Below are 19,929 nucleotides of genomic sequence, written 5' to 3' on the forward strand. Positions count from 1 at the left end.
TATCTGGTATCATAGTTCTCCTATATGCCTTCTAGTTCCAAATCTCCCAGTTTCTTTCTTATTTATCCTGGACTTCCTCTCTTCCCTTCTTCATCTTTTTTCCCAGCTTCTTTTACATACACTTCTCTAGTCCCATTTTCACTAAAAAAGGGGTCTTAGTTAATTTTCTCTTTTTCTCATAATTCAAAAGATTTTATGTTCTGAGTAGTATGGCTGCCTTATCCTTTATTGCCAGCTGGGGACTCATTTGAAACACAGTTGATCAGGGGATTGACTGGGTCAATAGAACATGTACTACGATTTGTCAGTTCTATATGTCACTGTCATTCATATACTAACATAATTTCCCTTGAATATTGTTGGTTTAGAATGTGAAATGTCTGTAAAATATACAAAAAATAAAAACTTAGTTTGCTGTCTTAATTAGCGGTCTGTCTGACTTACCTGGTGCAAAGCTAACTGAAATTTTTTTTTCCTCTCTCTTTTTTGTTTTGTTTTGTTTTTTCTTCCAGGAATCTATATCAACCTGCAGATTTGCACAACGAGTTGCTCTTATTAAGAATGAAGCAGTTCTTAATGAAGAAATTGACCCTAGATTGGTAAGAGTTGTCTGGGAGCAGAGGAAAGGAGATTGCTTGTTTAAAGTTTTAGTAAACAATAACAGTCAAATGGATGCTGAGAATTTTATACTGAATCATCCCATTAAATAGTTTTTAGATTCATGTTCCAAATTTTTCTATAAAATAACTACTATTTTTATATTTTTCTTTTGGACATAATTATAATTGAATGGACCTTTATAAAACCTCTAAAGGCTTTCTCAGCTCTTAAGGCGTCTGAGGAGCAATGGTCACTTTCATTATCATCTTTGTGCTGCTTCTTTTAGGGTGTTAGTTTGTAAATCATAGTCACAGATAACTGGATGTCCCTAAAGCTCACAAAAAATCTGCTAGTCCCTTGAAGGTAGCATGCTACTGCACTGAAACAATTAGTATTAAAAAGTTAAGAAACATACAGACACAGCCCTTCATTGAGATTGGTCAAAGGAATATTTTAGCTAGGAAGAAAGAACTCTGTAAAGTTACCATTAGGAAAAAAGGAAGACACGTAAATGAGATGCAAAAATAGGATTTCCATATTGAAGCATTAGGCTGATGTTCGCATCCCAAAGAGCAGCAGAGGAGCTCTGCAGAATGGGTTAGAGGTTTAGGAAGTGCAGAGAATAGAGGTAATAATCCACATTGGTAAAGCACAAAGCAGTGCCACATAAAGAAAACAAGTTTCTTCTTTTAATGTGCATGACAAAAATGCATTTTATTTTTAGTATTGGATTAGTCTTTCCTGTGAAAGATTTTATATGCTTCTAGCTTGTTACATACCAGATCTGTTTGAAACTGTGCTCTGTAGTGGTAAATTCTACTATATTAAGGTCTTTGTTAGTTTATTTAATGTAATTTTCTGCATTACCTGGGAAATTTCTTTCCTTTGTAAATAATAAGTACACCTATTAGGGACTGATTAATTCAACATAGTGTTGCAGATAATGATAGCTACTGGATCAGCTAGGTTGCATGCTGTATATCAAAGATGTTTTCTGATTTGGGAAGTGTTTGAGATTACACTGGTTGTACCAAAGCAGCATATGTGGATATAATGAAGAAAGAACTGTGGATGCATTTCAGCATACCCTCTGTCTTTGTCACAAAGACAGCAAATGAAAAATTAGTTCATGTTAGCTATTATATTATTCTCTTTATATATAAACAGATAATATTTAAAATGTAGTTGTTAACGACATAATTATGAATTTTTATTGAAATATTCACTCCTAAAGAATATAAAATCTGAATGAAATACTCTACTTTCAGTGGTCCTGTATTTTATGATATACTAATCACAGCATCATTCTTTTTAATGAGCAAAAACATTACCGAATTTCTAAATTACTCATGACTAATTTTTAATTACAAGTTTTATGTATTTTGTTCTCATATGACCTTCTGAACTGGCTAGGAAATGCTTTGCCCTTGAATGCTAGACTGTAGAATTCTAGATTATATAACATAAGCATTTGTTGTCTAAAAATTGGGGATTAGATGGTTGATTATTTCATTCATTGTTATGTGATAGTAATTAACATATTTCAGTTAATGTTAATGATTGTGCTTTTATTTTCTCTTGTCCCTGAAGTCTGAAGGGAATAGGGGATTCTTGTCAGTTCTTCTGCAGGTTTTTTTTATTATTATTCTATGTTTATTTCCAAACAGTTTCTAACAGCAACAACGTAACAAAAAACTAAAATCAACAAATAAGAGCAGCCAAAAAATAAACCCAGTAGACACTGAACAACTTCATTTCTGTCTGTCTGCCCTCTTTTCTCTTTCCTGTGTAGGCTTTATAGTAGCAAATCATGCAAAACATGTATTCCATGGCCACAGAAGCCTTTGATTGAGGTGGAACACATGCAGGCTCCTGAATATTTACTACATCCTGTGGAGCTATACTCCACAATTTTGGTATGTCTCGCTCTGCAGGATCATTTAGCAAGTAAAGCAAGAGTGGACTCGTGAGAGTTAGAAAACCATCCCCTCTTGTGGAAAAGGCAGGGGAACACAGGTACCTAGACTTTACATGGTTCTGTGCTCATTGTGTAATTTGTTGCCCATCTTGACTACCTAAATTATATTCCCAGGATGCAATTTGATTATTCAGTAAAAAGCTGGACTTAAATTATTCTTTCATAAAATCAAATGCCATTTATTTGCTGTATTTATCATCTGTAAATTGAATGCATGCCTTATAACAGGAATGCATAATACCTCTGGATAGATCTGAGTGAAGTCTGAGTGTTGTGTAAACTTTATTCTTCATAATGGAGAGCTGACTGTATTTTACTAAGACATTGAGCTTGTTTCTGTCATACTTTTTCAGTCACTCAGCTTTGAACCTCTCTCACTTATGACCAAAGGATTTGTTTTAAACTGAAAACCAAACTTTTGAGCCTGAATTAAATCTAATCTCCCCTGGTATTTATTTAAAAATAGAAACGAAAATATTACGCCTCTGTAGATTCTTTTTGTCTTAATCTTGAAAAGGAATGTTTTATCCATATCCTGAAAATAATATTTCTGTTGTTGCCAGATTGAAGTTAATTATGCTAACAAATTTGAACATTGAACAGGGATGGTTCTGCCAGTTCAGCTTTCTGCCATACTGTACTTGAGCCCCAAATTTTATTAGATCTGTAATTGGCACAGACTACATCAGAGAGTGACACCAGAGGGAGGCAACCTAAAATCGGGTTAAAATGTTTGGCCTGTGGCATTCTTGAAGCACTCTTGCAACATTTGTAATTAACAGTTCACTACCTTAATAGATTCTTCAATAAAAGATTGTAAGTTAGCCTTTCATATTTATAGTAACAAATGTGTTACCAGTAAGTTTAGAGTTAAAATAAATAATTATATGTATGTTTAGGATATTTTGATTTTTAACATAAAATACTCATTCAAAGTTTAAGAAGCCATGGTTAAATTTAAACACTAAAAGAAATACAAGTGTTTGAAGGAATTTTAACATCCAGTGAAAATGTGTCATCCATTTGAACAATCTTATTTCTAGAAAGTGTGTGCAATCAAGAATGATTCATTTTTCCTTGAAAACTTTCTTCTCTTGGAAACTTATTTTGCACATGGAATCAGCGTACTCATAGCCATCTAGAAATATCATTGGACTCCTGATCCATTTGAGCCATTATGAAGTGATGCATCTTTAAAATGACCAATCATAAAGTATCCAAGAACTTGCTCATTCATGTTTTAGACTTAGAGATTTGCATATTGTCCCTGCTTTGTAGAATTTGGCCCTGAGAGACCAGTGATTTCTAAAATATCATTTTATGCATATGCTTTTCCAAAAGTACAGGCTCCAATAATGAGCTATGAGAATTTAAAAATCTAGTACAGTTCTCCAAGTCACTTTCTCAGTCATTACTATTCATGAATACAATCTGATTTCATTATGTTGATTTATACTACTCGTTTGTTGTTAGCAACTGATACATCTTACAATTAGAGTATGCTATAATTCTAGTTAGAGTGGAATGTTACATGAAAAAGAAGAAAAGTTAAGATTAAAATACCAAGATATTGTTTTGGAATTTCTGTTTCTAAAGGGAAAGTAAAAAAAAAATTAAAAAATAAAAATAATCACTTTTGGTGTGTAGTTTGCCTTTCCCTAACACAGACATCAGTTCTATTTTAAATGTGTTTTCAATACTAATAAGCAAAACTAATGAGTCAGAAAGCTTTTTTTACTCCTAGGGCAAATTATTTTTCTCTTTTGCAAATAATCTTTTGAACTCTTTCTGTACAACCATGTCTTCTAACACATAGAATTTACTGAGTCTGGAAGACTATCCTTGTTTTTATAAATGGAAAAGAAAAAAAGTAGTGCTTGATATATTTAAGGCATTTGGACTGTTTTTTTAAAAAAGATGTTTAAAAAAAAGAGGAAACCAAAGTATAGTATTTCCATAAACTCAGCCTTGTAATGCAAAAATCATAAACTAGCTAGTAATTTGTAGGTGATGCTTGGTTTATGCCTTGCTCTTTGTAGATGATTGTCCAGCTGAAAAAGGAGATCCAGGAGTTGAAGGATGAGCTGGTGCTGGTGACTGGCAAGCAAAGAACATCAGAGCTTTCACAAGAAGAGCTACTTCAGTAATGGCTTACATTGTTTTCATTTTCTTCTTTTGTGGTGCTACTTTTCGTCAGTTTGTTGGCATAAATATTTACATTCATTTCAGAGTTTTAAATGTCTCTGAGTGCATAAATAAGTGAAGTTAGGTGCCAGGTTAGAATGGCAATTTTTCATGAAAAGCTCTATGAGGCTGCTGGCTATGTTTTTGCAGCCTCAGCTTTGAGGAAGTGAAGTAAATGCAAAGGATGGGAATGCCTTTCAGATGCCAGGCAAAAAGTGTTGTATAATAGTGCAGAATAAAAAAACCCACAACAGTCTCCTTCAAAACTGGATATACAACCTGAGTAGAATTCAAGAAATATTTTTTTTTTTGCTGAGAAGTATCCTGCTGCAGTGTTAGTTTGACATAGGCCAAGAGAAACCTTGCATTTCTGATACACAATTAATCAGTGTCCTAAAAGCCAAATATTCAAATTTTTTACTGTGCATGCTGTTGAAAATTCATAATTAATTCACATAACTCTTGTAAAATTTTAAAGCTTTTTGTATCAAATCAGTACAGCATGTAAGAATTTTCTATGTATAATGTAGAAATATTTACTTAGGTCTAAATGTTCACAATAATGAAAGTCAGTTCCCAGTTTTGAAAAGCTAATTGATTTTGTGGAATGGACCTATTAAATCTCTGTGCCTCATCTGTAGAAAGAAAGTAGTAATTGCCTAGAGATTTGGTTTGGTTTGGTTAGTATATTAATGGTAACCAAGTTGAAGCTGTGAGAATTTTTAGTCTTATTTTAATTTCTCTTGGAATTGGTCTGGAAGAAAACTACCAGTGCTAAACAAATTCCCCTGACATCCAGGGGAAATGGTATAGGGTGATAATGCAACATACTGTGTTGTGATTCATTTGGAGTCACCACACAAGAACGATTCTTAGGGGAGGTGTGCTGTAGGGGGTTCCAGACAGAATAATAATTTGTTTTTAAATTGATGCTTTTTTAATATGCTGGAAAGAAAATCATAATTCGGGTTATTATGAATCTCAAATAATTAACTAGTAAGGAGGAATCTTACCAAATATAGTCTCATCGTCTCATCAAAAGTAGGTGTGCTTTAATTCTTGTTCTGATTCATGATACATATTTCAAGGAAGGTCAGAGCAAAATTAATCTTTGGAAGTATTCTGTGACTTTTTATTTGTTCTTTGATTCTGAACACAGATGATCAAAGGTACAAAACATGTCACTGAAAAACTCCATGCACTAAGTACATATTTATTTTGTCTGCACAAGTGTTTACCTCAGGCAGTTTTCAGTAGAAGATGGATGCCAAAACGAAACTGGATCCAGTGGCACATGTGTATATCCAATAATGTTTTTTCAATCTAATAGAATGGTTATGGTAACGCATAGATCTTTTTCTTTCTACTTATGTTTCAGGGAATAGTGTTAGTGATTGCCCTGGAAACAGCTATTAACGTTATGTTAAAATTATATTTTGTATGTTTCTTGACTTAGTAAGTCAAGAAATGCCAAACATTTCTTGCAATAATGAGCTTCATTCCACTTGTTTACTTTCAGGGCATTCCAAATGAAATCAGTGGGCTGCTCAATGCAGTTAAAATTGCTAGATGTTTGAAGTTAGTATGTGAATAAGCTGTAGTTCATTCTTCACTGGTGTTTTCTCACTTAAATCAAAGAAGTTTCTTCAGGGATATTTTTTTTTTTTTTATATTATTCATTTAATGGAAGGAGAAAACCCATCTGTCAAATGGGCTTTCCTCATAATCACTACAATGTCACATTGTCATTCACTCAGTTTAAAACAAAATGAAAAACAAATGCTCTTCAATTTTCTTGTGAATGCCAAATTATAACACAACACAACTTATCAGTCCTGTGAATGAAGCTACAGCTGTCTGGAATTCATACTTCAGAATTCTGTGTTAAATGGTAAGCATTTACATTACCATGCTATTTTTTTGATTTTATTATTTTATTCTCATAAATGTTAAACATACATGAATTCTGCTGCTCTCATTTTGTTTATTTAAAAAGCACAGCATAAAAAAAAATCAGCTAGACTACATAAGTGGTTCAGAATGTAGTTCATAAAATGCTTCCAAAATCTGAATTGCTTGCTTTGGATCATACCATCTACTTCCTCAGCTGTAGAGGGCTGATCTCTAAATATTTCTTTGAGCTAAAGAATTAGTTTCTTGTTTAGTAAAAAATTTTTAAAAATGTAGAAAATAGCATCATACATCCCAAATAGTAGGAAATTGTACTCTTACAGGCTTCTGCACTGTGCTTTAGAAATATAAGGCCTTCAAACAGTTTGGTTTTTTGTTTGGGTGGGTTTTTTTGTGGGTTTTTTTTTGGTTGGTTTTTTTTTTTTTTTTTGAGAAGCATGCCAAAAGTAAAAGGGAGAGCCCTTTTTGTTTGAATCATTTGGGATTTTTTTTTTTTTTTTGGTTTTGTTATAAATGAGCTCACTAGCAATTTACAATGTGTGCCCAGAAAGTCAGGATTTCAAATCAAGGTCCTGTGTTCCAGAGCACCCACGCTTCCAGAGCCTTTGCCAGTTGGAATTCTCTAGAAACAGGACCGGAAGTACTGGCTTAGCACTTTAATTTATTAATAACTTTACCTTATTTCTTTCAGATATGTATGTTATTACAGACGCTTCTATTTTTTACTTCAACAGTTATATATTGTTCATCTTACTCATGTCCTGGATTTCTCATTACTTCTTTCTGTCTTTCATTTTTCTGTTTCAACATTGTGACATCTGTATGCTATCATGGTATTAACAATATTGCACTGTTGTACAATATAGAGCTTTAACAGTTACTCATACTTAAGCTGTTGAACAAATGGTTTCATTTACAAAGCAGAGCAAATGTTATTATTTGCTGATGTCAGTGTTCAGTATCAGTTGCAAGGTGAAAGAAATAGAAGCATATTACCTTGCCTTATGTCAACACAGCTTTGCAGACAGTGGATTTGTGTGGAAGTTAGAAGGCTGACATAAGCTGTAGGCAATATTAAAGAGAAAAGAAACTACCTTAACTATAAAGTAGTCTTAAAACATCTCACATCAACATCTAACTTAGATGCCTGATTTAGAATGCTATTAAATCCATGGATATCTCTAGAGGTCATTTTTTCTATTACATGTTATAAAATCTTGAGTGGCAGCACAGGAAGTTCAGGTTCCCAACGCAGGTACCTGAGCTGGATGCTTCAAATAACTGTAAATACTTTTCTTTGATCTTGCTATCTTGTTCCAAGGAAACTGAAATTAGAAAAAAAATATCTTATTTAAAATATCTTATTTAAACTATTGACCTTGTACACTGAAACTACTTAAAGACAATTTTAAGTGTCGTTCAAAGATTAGCAAGTTTGTTTTAATGGGGGGGAGGAGGAGGCTACTTACTATTGATACTATTGTCCTGTTTTTTAATATTCAAAAGTATAGCAGTCATCTAATGTCACACGGTTTCAAGAAAGGTAATATAGTATAACTCAGGCTAGTGAGATGTATGGATGCTGTGGTTTAACCCAAATGGAAAAGATAGCATAGCTGAATTTGATTATTTAGATGTTTGAAAAAAATCTTGGAGCCAATTTCCAAAGATGTATGTTTAAAAGCATTTGATCATAGCAGCTTTTTGAACCTCACTGAAATTCGTTGGATACTTGGTCAGCTGAGTTGCTTCTGAAAGTACCACTAAATACCTGTTTGCATCTTTTGGCAGTTTAAGTACTTACTGAAAATCTCTTTCTTCTGAGTTTTTAAGTCTAATTAATAACTGTAAGTGACACAACACAAATTTTTCAAAACTACTTCTTTTGTGTTGTAGGAGTGTCTTGGTCTTCATCCATATGAGTCCTTCTGACTTCCTAAGTAGTTTTCATCCTTGTCCTATGTTAAGTTCTTGATACCTTCTCCTTAGAAGGAGGAGATATTTTTTTTTTTTAAATTTGATAAACTGAAGCTTAGTTTTCTTTTGCTACTTTTACATATACTCTAGAGATTAGAATATGACTACTGTTATGGCCACAAATACTAGCTGGCACTGAGCAGCATTTCTTTATGTATGTGCTTTTGGTTTGTTATTATAAAGTGCTGTTGAAGAAAGAAATCATCTGCTCGGCAAGCGACTTGACATACTTCTTTCTGCAAACAACACGCATGTGTAGCATTAATGTAGGCATATTTTTTTCCCTGTATAAACCAGTCCTGTTCCTTTTCTAGGCCATGCCAAATCTCCCTGCGACTTAATGACACAAAGATTCAGATCTGTGTGTGTTTCATCATTGGAATGAATGATTTTCAACTGTGTAGAAACTCTTTGCATCTGTTTGCCACATTGTAGCCATCTAATTCAGAAGAATCTCCTCACATAAGGAGGTAGCAAAAATGGCTTTGCACATATATCTAATAAAAAAACAAAGGGGGATTATATCTGTAATAGGTGTATGCTTCCGTACTGTGTAGTGCGAGTATTTGTGTATGTAATGTGTAATCTGTGTGTATACTTTTTCTTTGATTGCTTTACGAAATTAGAGGCCCTATTCTTAAAATTTTTACCCTCCAGGAACTGAACTTGATAGAACTGGAAAAAAAACTCTAAATGTTTCACGTCAGCTTTGAATTTAGGTAGTCTTTCTGTATGACAGCCTATTGCCTATGTAAAGTGGCAGCATAAAAATCCTAGTTGTTGCCTATAGTAGTAACAAAATGCATGTGGCATTCAAAAATCTATTTATTTCTACTCATTATCAATACGTAAGAGTGTGCTTTAGCTCTGTTATTAGCTGCTTTATAAGCACTTGGTCCTTACTGTAAATATTTGATAATTAGGAATAGAAAGTTAGGAAAGACCATTTGGTCTAAAAAACGTGTTCATATTAGACCAATAAAAACCAGCCAACATTCTATGTTTTTGAAAATTAGTTTATCCCCATACATGTAAATCATTTACCATATTGTTGTTTTCTATTTTCACCTGTTCTTTTTACATTTCTAAACATGAGAACTTAAAATTTTTACTATGTTTATGACTTCTTGATTTTGGACTGATTTTTCTTTTGTTTTGTGCTCTATCATCACTTCCTTTTCAGGAACATTACTGATAACACTATTCAAATCTTACTCACAAGCTTTATTTTCACCATTTGAGAGAATTGCTATCCATGCAGACTTAAAAGATACTTGAAAGTTTAAAGGTCATAATATTTGCTTGTGGAAGTATCATAGGATTCACTTCATTATACCAACTCAAAGGCCAGAAGTTTTCCAAACTTCTATATATATAAAGAAATCTCCAAAATCATCTTTGAGAGGTTCAAATTACAGCAGTGGTAAAATTTTGAAAATCTGAGGCATTTGTTTTCAAGAATAATTTAGGTTTGTAGTACTTTGCTTTCAGCTGATTTCCAATGGTATTTCTGAGGCTTTCCAACTCATTATCTGAGGCTTTTAAGGAGTTTAAGTCAACATTTTACAGGATCAGCTCCAATATATATAATATCATTGGATTAAAAATTCTGGACTTGTGCATGATTTCTAGAGTATCTGTATAGTTCACAATCTAATATTCTGTGAATCTGTTAGATAACTTGGTATGATTGCTTATTTCAGGGGTGCACAGATTAATGTACAGACAAAAAAGGGAAATGTCAGGTCAGTGGATTTAAAAAATCAGTATTAGGGTTTACATTTCCTTATTCTCATTCAATTTGCTATTGCCTAGCTATATGAAATAATTTGATCATTTTTGGACTATTCTTTGTCTTTCAAGAATCAACTACGAAAACAAGACAATGAAAATATTAGAAAATTGCCCCCAAAGTTTGTGGGGTTTTGTGTGGGTTTTTTGGTGGGGTTTGTTGGGGTTTTTTTATACATAATTTGGGAGGAAGTTTTCAATAAAAAAAAAAAAAAAAATGCATATTTTATTGAAGTTCTTGCAGATCTACTTCTGTTTCATTTTACCCCATCAAGAATATTGTGTTTGGCGTTTTGTCTTACAGTTATTTGTAGTGCCTAGCTGGAGGAATGTCTGACAGAAGAGTCAGTTCATTTTCCATCTGTCTGACTGATTATGCCATTGAGAATGACATTGAGAAGCAACTAGTGTCTTGGAACCTAACCTTTAATTTCCTAAATAGGGGGAAAACCCCCCCCAAAACCAAACCAAACCAAAAAATACAAAACCCCACAAAAGACACCAAAAAACCTCCATCAAAAACCCTACCCAAATCCTCAAAAAACACAGAAGTTCAGCCACCTGCAACAATTAATTTAGTTTCACCCATATCTTTGTTTCTTAAAACACAGTTGCTGGTATAACTCAATACCATTATTTATAGACTGGCTTAGAATACATTTTCAGTTTACAGGCTGAAACAGAAGCTCACAGTGAATTTGTAGCGTGCAACTTTACTATTACTCAACTTCCTCATACATACACATGTAAACACTTCATATTGAATTGTATTATGTTTAGACTTTCATCTCTTTGCAATCAGTAGCAGAAAGGGGATCTTTGTCTTTCTTGTCCTGTAATAATTTTATTTTCAGTTGTTAGAGCACCATATAGATATTTAAAGTGAAAAAAAGTATAAAAATCTTCCAGACTCTAGACACAGAAGACTCTCAAGGACTTAGTGCTCTTACTTCCCTGCTTCAAGACTGCACCAAATCAATGCAGCCAATTCCAAGGCTATGTTAATAAAAGTATTCTTACAAATATCTACTGAAGGAATTGTTCAAAGGCTTAGATAGCTGTTTCTGTTATTTAGTTACCATGATTATTATTATTTCACCCAGGTGTTAGCACACATTTGTTAAATTAAAGCTTAATAGTTTTTTTCTGGATACTTTGTCTTCTTTGTCATGCTGTTAGCAACAATCCTGGAGATACTTTCCCTTCTTTCTCCTGTCCTCCATAGTGCTCTTGATAAAACTTGCTGCTTAGCATCTCTATGGTCCTGCCATACTGATGCACACTTACTAAATATAATGACAATTCTGCTTCAACTTTCATGCATTTTTAGATAAGAAATATGTGGAGATGTGGAGTTACTTTTTTTAATAACATAGGCATCATTATTAAAGATAATTTTCAAAATTAAGATATAAAGAAAAAATTGATATGGAGTATGTTACTGATAGGAAAGCTATTGCAAATGTCTAGGTAAGCAAATTTCTTTAATTGAGGCAACCTCCCTGATTATCTCAAGTGTTTCAGTAGCTTCTTTGTTTATAGCCTATTTTTCATAAACTTGGATTTCCATTTTGCTTGTCACAAAGTTCACAGCTGACACTCAAAATTAATTGGTCTTTAAGTGAACTTAATTTTGATACATAATATACAGTGTCAGTGATCAGGGGTTAAAAGGCAAGCTCTCCCAGAAATGAATCATGGCACATGAAGCAAGGTCAAAATGAGTCCTTCCAAATCTGTGTTTTGAGACCATGCATCCTGCAAGCTATTGAGAGCTGTAAACTTTAAAAACATACTCTCAGTTGGCTAGGAGTGCTTCTCTGATGCGTTTCAGCTGTGTAATTTGCATCTTTGTTCATGCAAACATATGACTGATTCAGAAGTGGATTTTTTTTAAAAGGATGGAAGTCTTATTTAATGAACGGGTAAAACTGAAGTAGCACAGTGCAACTCCAGAATGATTAGATGAGCACTATCAGAAAAATTGCATGAAATCTAAAGTAATGTGAATAGAAAACTTTTGTGATTTATGTGTGGTCTAAATGGTAAGCAGGCTTCATTAAAAAAGAATTCCTGAAGGGCAGAAAGTTACAGGAGAAAAATATCGTTGGTAAGGTAAAAGCTGTCTGTGAGCTGCAGTTCAGTGTGTGTTTATATTTGCAAAAAAAACTATAAAGAGGGAAATGCTAGAGCAAGAATTTGGGACTGATTCACAGTCACTAACCAGAGAGCACTGTTTAACAGGTTTCTATCCCAACTGTTTGTAACTGTTTGACAGTGAGTTTTCTTCCCAGCATCAGTATGAGAACAGACTTGTGCTTGACACAGCTTGTGTTTTCAGCCTGGTGTTGTGTTTCAAACTCACCTGGATTAGCACTGTAATATTTTCCTTTTGTACTTTCTTAGTATGTGTAAGACCACTACCACAGAGTTTTAAATTAATCTCAGAAATGACATGATACTGTTCCCTTGGCATTGACTTAGAATTTTTTTTTTCTTTTACTTATGTTTTCTGTTTTGTTTTGGTTTGGTTTTTTTCCCCCAATGAGCACTGAGAAAGAAAACACTGTTCTTTGTTTACTGCTGTTTTTCACAGAAAATGGGTCTTTGTTTGATACTTCCATATTTTTCCTCCTTCGGGGAATTTCTGTTGGGAAAACTATTCTTCCTGATACAGCAGGGTTCTGGCAAACAGGCTTCAACACAACCTTGCTCTTATTAGTATAAGTTAGGCCTCCTATTCTTAGGGCAGAACCTCACAGTCCTAAAAGGAAGAATAGAAATGTATGAAAAATACCCTTTTTAGGCTTCCTCTTTAATAACATTAAATTATAAATATTTAATGGTCTATAACTTCCTTTGCCTAACAACATACAACAGAAAAGGAAAAAAAAGGGAACCATTTTGGATCTCCAGAAGTTAGGAAAGACATCTTCATCTGACACTGATTTTAAACATTTTTTCTTGTCACGTGAAATTAGCTATGATTATCCCTGCTCCAGATTTGATTAGCACAAATTCTGCATGGAAACATTACTGAGTGCCTTAGTAAGCTGAAACTAATGAAGAATGCAGCAGCTGGCTTGCTTATGTTATTAACTACAATAAATAACAGACTATTAGTTTAATAATTATTTCTACATAGACATAGAGATTTTAGCATTTCTAAAATATACTTTTAGGGGTGTTTTATATTTGTTTAGTACTGTCAGTGCAAGTGTCTTGTGGCTAGGTACTTCTAGTTCAGATTCAGATTTTCTGATGTAACTCACCAGTATAACAAAATCCCCTCAAATTTAAATAAATTGACCATCTTACGTTAAAAGAATATCAAATTCTGAAATAAAGATACATGCTGCATATTTCCACTGAAGCAACTAAGTGTGTCTTGTAAGCAATTCAGTAATTTTAAATTCTGCGTTTGTAGCTAAACCCATAATTAGGTATCTATTGAATTTCAGTTTCCATCATTGCTTTTTCCTATCAAGCTGAGTGTACTTTGACTTTCTAAGCTAAGCAGTGAGAAGACTGGGGGCTAAGTATTTTTTATAAAGAACTCTCCAGTGTGAAATAGAATTCCTGGTATTGATCTCCAGACAATAGTATAGAGACTATCTCTTTATTCAGGTTTCTTCTCCAGTGAGTGAGAAGTATTTGTTACTAGGCTTTGTGTTGTTATTTTATTACTTGATCTTTGCATTGATTATCTTTATTTTAATTTTCCTTGAGAGATTATACTTTTTGATACTGATGGGTATCTTGCAAAGTGCTTGTAATACGCTCGTTTTGTAAGTTGGTAATAAAAAGATAGAATACCAAAACAGGAAATTATTTCTTCTGCAGTCCATCTCTTATATAATGACAAAAAAGTCTAGCGCTGCTGTAGTGCCTACTCTTCATAAATAAAGTCAAGAAAGAGTGAAAAAAAAAAACCCAACCCAACCTAAACCTCATACTGCTAGCAACAAAGTTTGTAAATACTGCGGAAGGGGCTTTTGTATGTTTTGTGGTTAATTTAATTTTTTTCTGCTTGATCCTAGCTGGTTTTCATTATAAGCTTCAACAAAAGCGTCTTGGGCTTTTTTTCCTCCCCTCTAGTTTATGACGTACCTTGGTACCCTCAACCATGTCATAGAATCTACATACATGTACATCTGTGATTTTTCAAAATTATTTTCCTAATGACTTTTAGCAATAGGTGTAGTGGGAAAATTAACATTCAGCCTGGGATGTTTTGGGAGAAGAAAAGCTCAGTCACAAATATAGAAATTTTTAATGTATGTTATGTATCCCATGCCAAGCATGCTCATTCCTTTTGCAAGTTCATTTACAAAACTCCCTTCTTTGGGCAGGTTTATTTCCTAATTTCTGTTCTGGAAAGGCATGGAAATATTAATCATTATCCTTGGCATAATAGGAGAAGCTGGTCATCAGCTCAGGTCTTTTTGAAACTATACTTATCAATTTTTCCAGGAAATAGAACATGCTGTCTATCTAAGAGGTCTAAGTATATGGTCTCAGGACTGAGCAACAGCAACTGACCAAAAATACTTTGTTTCCTATGTTCTTTTAGTTATTCTACTATGACTGAGTTGGAAAAGGTCCTCAAGAAAAAGAACATTGTTATTTCACCTCATGATTTCACATTACCTTTGCTCTGCCACATACACATGACTCTGAGTAGGCAACTAAAGATTTGCTAGAGGGTTTTCTGGATTTCTTGTACTTTATGGGTTTCTTGTTCCTCTTGAACTTCTAGGCCCAACTTTGTTCAGTGCTGGGCTATTTTATGTGTTTTTCTGGTTTGCCTCTTGCTGACTGTTCTTGCAAAATTCTTTAGTTGGAGAAAAACTGTTTAATATGCATTCCTGTGGTAGATAACTAAGGAACAGAGTTTAGGTGACTATCTCAGAAGATATTATTATTGCTAAGGAGAAAGGTATTATCAGTCTGTTCAAGGTAACTGAATGAAACCAAAAGCCCTGTCCATTCTCCCTCACCTACAAGAAGGGTGTTCTCACTCTGCCTCTTTTGATGGGAGGATGACTACAGCCTGTGCCTGATGCTTTGACTAGAAAAAATGTGTTTGAGCTGTAACCATAGATGTCCTATATGAATTTCTTAAATCTTTTACAGCTCTATTTTATGTAATTCTGTTCTTTAGGTTTTCATACATTCCATAGATTTATTTCTATTTTAATGAGTATTTATAACGATAAATACAATAAAGTGTTTGAGTCAGGAATAGGAGAAAGAAAAGGATATTCTTCTTGTAGAATTGTATTTTCCTTTGCTTCCGAATCACCTAGCAAGCAGATCTACCTATCTAATATATGTTAGGAAAAAGGAAATGTACAGTCAGTATTCCATTTTTTTTTTTATTCTCTGTCTTTTTTTTCCACTCCTCCTGTAAGTTTTTATTGTCTCCTTGATTTATTCTGTGAATATCTCTGAAAATGAAATGGAAGTAGCATTGGGGTTTTTCATTTGTAAAGCAGCAAATCTGCCATTGTATAAATTCATAAGAGAATTTTTCAATTGTTTTCATAATCCTTGAGCTGATAAATTATTTGGACAAATATTTTCAGTTAACCAAGACCTGTTCATTAAGAAGAGAAACTCCAAGTTGCATCTGTATCACACTGTCAGGTTTTTTACCTTTGTTTAATACTTCAGTATACTGGAAGAACTCCTAGAATATCCAGTGTTGTCAGACTGTGTGTTTATTTTAGAAAGAGTTCTGGTAATTTCTACATGGAAACCTAAAAAAACATCAGGGATGCAGTGATTTCTTTTGCTGTTATTCATGGGGATTTTCATTGTTGCTTTTCTTTTTTTATTTTTTTTTTCTTCAGTGTTTAGGCTAGGTTGGCCTGTTCTTGTTCTAATTCTTAAAGATGAAATTTTTAAAATGTATCTGAAAATACACTGAAGAGTCTGCTGTTCCCTATAATTGGCAAAGAGCTTGAATTGGTTTATAATTTCTGATTTATTTTCTGCTATTTCAGACTTGACTCAGTCCTCTGGTGTTCAAATGTGTTTTGGCTTCTTCATAGTCCTTGGGACACAAAAAATGAATTGGGCTGTTGTGTTTTTTTAAGAATGCCAAACACATTAAAGGTAATGTAAGAGAAAGGAAATAGCAGCTCGTATCTATAACTACAGCTTTTCTATTTTGCTAATCTTGACAAATTAACCTTGTCTCTTGACTGGCAAATAATAATTTTCAAAATAGAGCATTATTTTACAGGAATTATATATTCTTTTCCTTCTCTTGAAGTATTGTAACTTTCTGCAGTGTTATTCCAGTAATGATAATGGTGCAAGTTAGTGTAATTTTTTTGATCGATTCCCATAGTCTAAATCTGTGGTAGTCTGAGTATGGCTAAATCCCTGGCAAACAGGTAATCTTAGTAAGGTTAAAATATCTCCTCTCTAATTTCTAGTTCAAGATTAAAGGCCCATTTTTATAGATGACTTCATATAGTCAGTCTAGACAGTCTAGTTATAAAAAAATATTATTTTACTTGTTTCCTTTTACTTACTGAAATCAGTAAGGTGCTTAAGATATTGACAAATACTGACTTTCTCTGTGTCTGTTTAATCACCATCACATACTCATTAATAGTATAAATGCCTCTCTTTTCGCAGTCCTTACAGAAATGCCTGCCTGCACATATGAAGAATTAATTCTCTTGGTTGTTGTACATTGTGCGTCTGCAGAGTATGAATAACTTCTTGTACTACTGGCCTCTGTTCTGTTGGACTCTTCATGCAGAAAGAATCATGTAGCTATAAGTAAAATTTTGGTCTATTACCCAGTAATTTTTGTAGTCTCTTAACTTGAGAAGCAAGTCAATGCCAGTAATGCTTCTGTAACTAATATTTCTCTTAAAATAGCCTCTCCCTCAAGCTCACATTGACTTAAGGGAGTGTTCTATAAATTCAGAAGTCAGGAATTTTGCACATATAATGAATGGTATAGACAACATATTTGTCTCTTGTTCTTTAACTGAAATAATGAAAATGGGAAAGCACAGTTTATCTGCAACTAACTGAGGGTTGCTGTCTTCTTTTCTCTAGTTTTTCTCCTGTTTTGAGAACTGACACTTTGTCGCAATGAACTCTGGAGGAGATGAATAACCAAACCTGCCTGTTATGGTTTCCAATGTTCATTACAGCATTACAGCTACTGATTTTCAGATATTTATATCCTGAAAATGATTTATTTTTTTCTGTTTGTTGTGTATCACATTGTTTCACCCTCCAGCAGGCAATTGTTACTACAGTATAGTAATGTGAGGAATCTCAGAAAGAGATCTTCAAAAGCAAGGTGATATCCCAACCACTACTTTAGGGTCAACTTTAGATACTGTGATATTATAATGCCTAAAATTTTTGTATGTGGTTGCAGCAAAGTAATTCAGATAATCAAATGACAACAAGATTCCCAGTCCTGTAACTGGTTTGGGATAAATTACTATTAAGCGACATTCAGAAGGCTTCCATATAAAGTGAGGAGCTGAGCAAAACTATTTCAAAAGAAACACTAGGCACAGAGATGATTCTGAACTCCTGCCTTTCTCTGGCAGTTGGTCACTTTATGCTGGTACTTTAGATACCTTTGCTCACTCAGGTTCAGAACCTAAGTTCATCTTCTGAGGATAATAAATAAACATTCAAAATCATAGTATTACACTGTACAGGCATATGGCTGTCATTGTTGCCCACCGTTTGCCTAGTAGGTTAATGGTAACAGCATTTGTCAGGCATGAAAAAGCTTTTAATCTAAAACCAGTTGATGGAGTTCCAACTTGCACTTTCTGTTTCCTAGAAATTTACCTTAGTAAGTGGATTAAGGGCTAATTTTATTTTAAAAATCATCTGCTCTTTTTGTTGATGATTTGCCACGCACTCTGGAACGCAAGACATGGAGAGCTGGTGGCAGCATGCATCTATCCATATAGCTGTGACATCCAGCCCAGAGGCATGCTGTATTATACTTGTGTAGGTTTCCAGTCTTCATATTTTAATTTGGTTTTAAAAAATCAAGAGGATGCTTCTGTGTGCCAAATTTTCTTATGAAGACTGAATTACTGAAATAAAAATTGCTGCTCCCTAAGGAAGATGTCAGATGTTTTTAAATAAGAACCAATTGCAAGAGAATAAAATACTAACTAAATTTCATTTATCAGAAGAAGAGCAGTTAGGTCTTTCAGAAATCTATAAATACCTTCATCAAAAGATAAGTCCCTTTGCTTGGTGATCGGAGCAGGTAATTTTATGTATGAAAGCTATGGTATCTGCTGATACTTGTAATAGAAAAGAAAGTAGATTGTTCTTTTGCACAAATAATCATATATGTTAAAACATCCTGTGCCCAAAGCTTCTGAAAATCTATTCTCATGAGAGGGCAGGCTTTAGATCTTTTCAGTTGAGATGGTAAAAGAACAGAAGGTTATAAAATAAATGAGAAAAAGAAAAGATTACATCTTAGATGCTTTTAATTCTAGAACAATTCCTTAGCATGTGCAAGTATGTCCTGATATGGAGTTGTAGAATCTGCAAATCCAGGTTTTAGTATCAGGAACAAAAGTACATTTCAATTATATGGACCTTGAAGGAAAATCGCCTACCAATATCATTCAGCTTAGTAAATCTTGTGTTGTGTTTGACACGTTACTTTACATAGTTGTCTGCTTGGTTGTGATTTTTTTTTTTCCTTAAAAATGCTTTTTGTTTTCAGGTTGGATGAGTTAATTGAAGCATTTCTTGAAGATAATGATCCTGATAGCACTCTGGATGTTGGTGCTGACATGCACAAGATCAAGTATTGCTTTACTCGTATAAAGGTATTTCTTATAAACATAGACAAAAATGCAACTGGAGCTGAAAATAATTGGAAGACATTCATAGCTGAAAAGTGTCAAAAGAAAGGCAATGCAGTTGAGAGGCATTGGAAAAGGCTAAGACAATTGAACTGGGAAGTGTATGGAGGACTGACAGGAATTCAAAATTTATTTGGAAAAATTCAGCAGCATTTTGTGGAAACCGGCAAGGATCTCAGCATGCAGTAAATTGTAGGAGGACACTGGAAGATATTGGAAACAACACAGACAAGTTATTCGTAATGGATAGATGTATCTATCTGTATTCGCATTACTATGGAGGCTTTATTTGGGACTAACTACATTGAAAGATATAAAAGTGTAAAACAACTATATCCCCAAATCTGTTATACTAACTCTCCTGATGGTGTTGTAAGCGCTTCTAAATCATGGAGCAAACAAGATATACTCAAACTGAGAAGGACAAGTAAAATTAACGGGGAAAGCAATGTATTTTGGGATATAGTTTTTCAATATGGACATGTATACACTCCTGATTTTTATTTATTGTCTTTAAATAATTAGGGTTTAGTTATATTGTTAATACTGAAAGTTCTGTGATAATACAGAACATGGGAATTTATTTATGTGTAGAAAGAG

The 19,929-nt window shown here is 33.7% G+C and overlaps 1 protein-coding gene across 1 annotated transcript in view; it reads left to right on the forward strand.

Annotated features, from left to right (window-relative positions):
• KIF6 (kinesin family member 6) overlaps nucleotides 1–19,929 on the forward strand; it is a 158,356-nt gene that overhangs the window by 48,179 nt on the left and 90,248 nt on the right. Inside the window, 3 exon segments of the mRNA XM_056357424.1 lie at nucleotides 513–599; nucleotides 4,618–4,721; nucleotides 19,188–19,293. Coding sequence (XP_056213399.1) covers nucleotides 513–599; nucleotides 4,618–4,721; nucleotides 19,188–19,293 — 297 coding nt within the window.

Source organism: Falco biarmicus, chromosome 12 (assembly GCF_023638135.1).
Source record: "Falco biarmicus isolate bFalBia1 chromosome 12, bFalBia1.pri, whole genome shotgun sequence".
NCBI classification, from domain to species: Eukaryota; Metazoa; Chordata; class Aves; order Falconiformes; family Falconidae; genus Falco; species Falco biarmicus.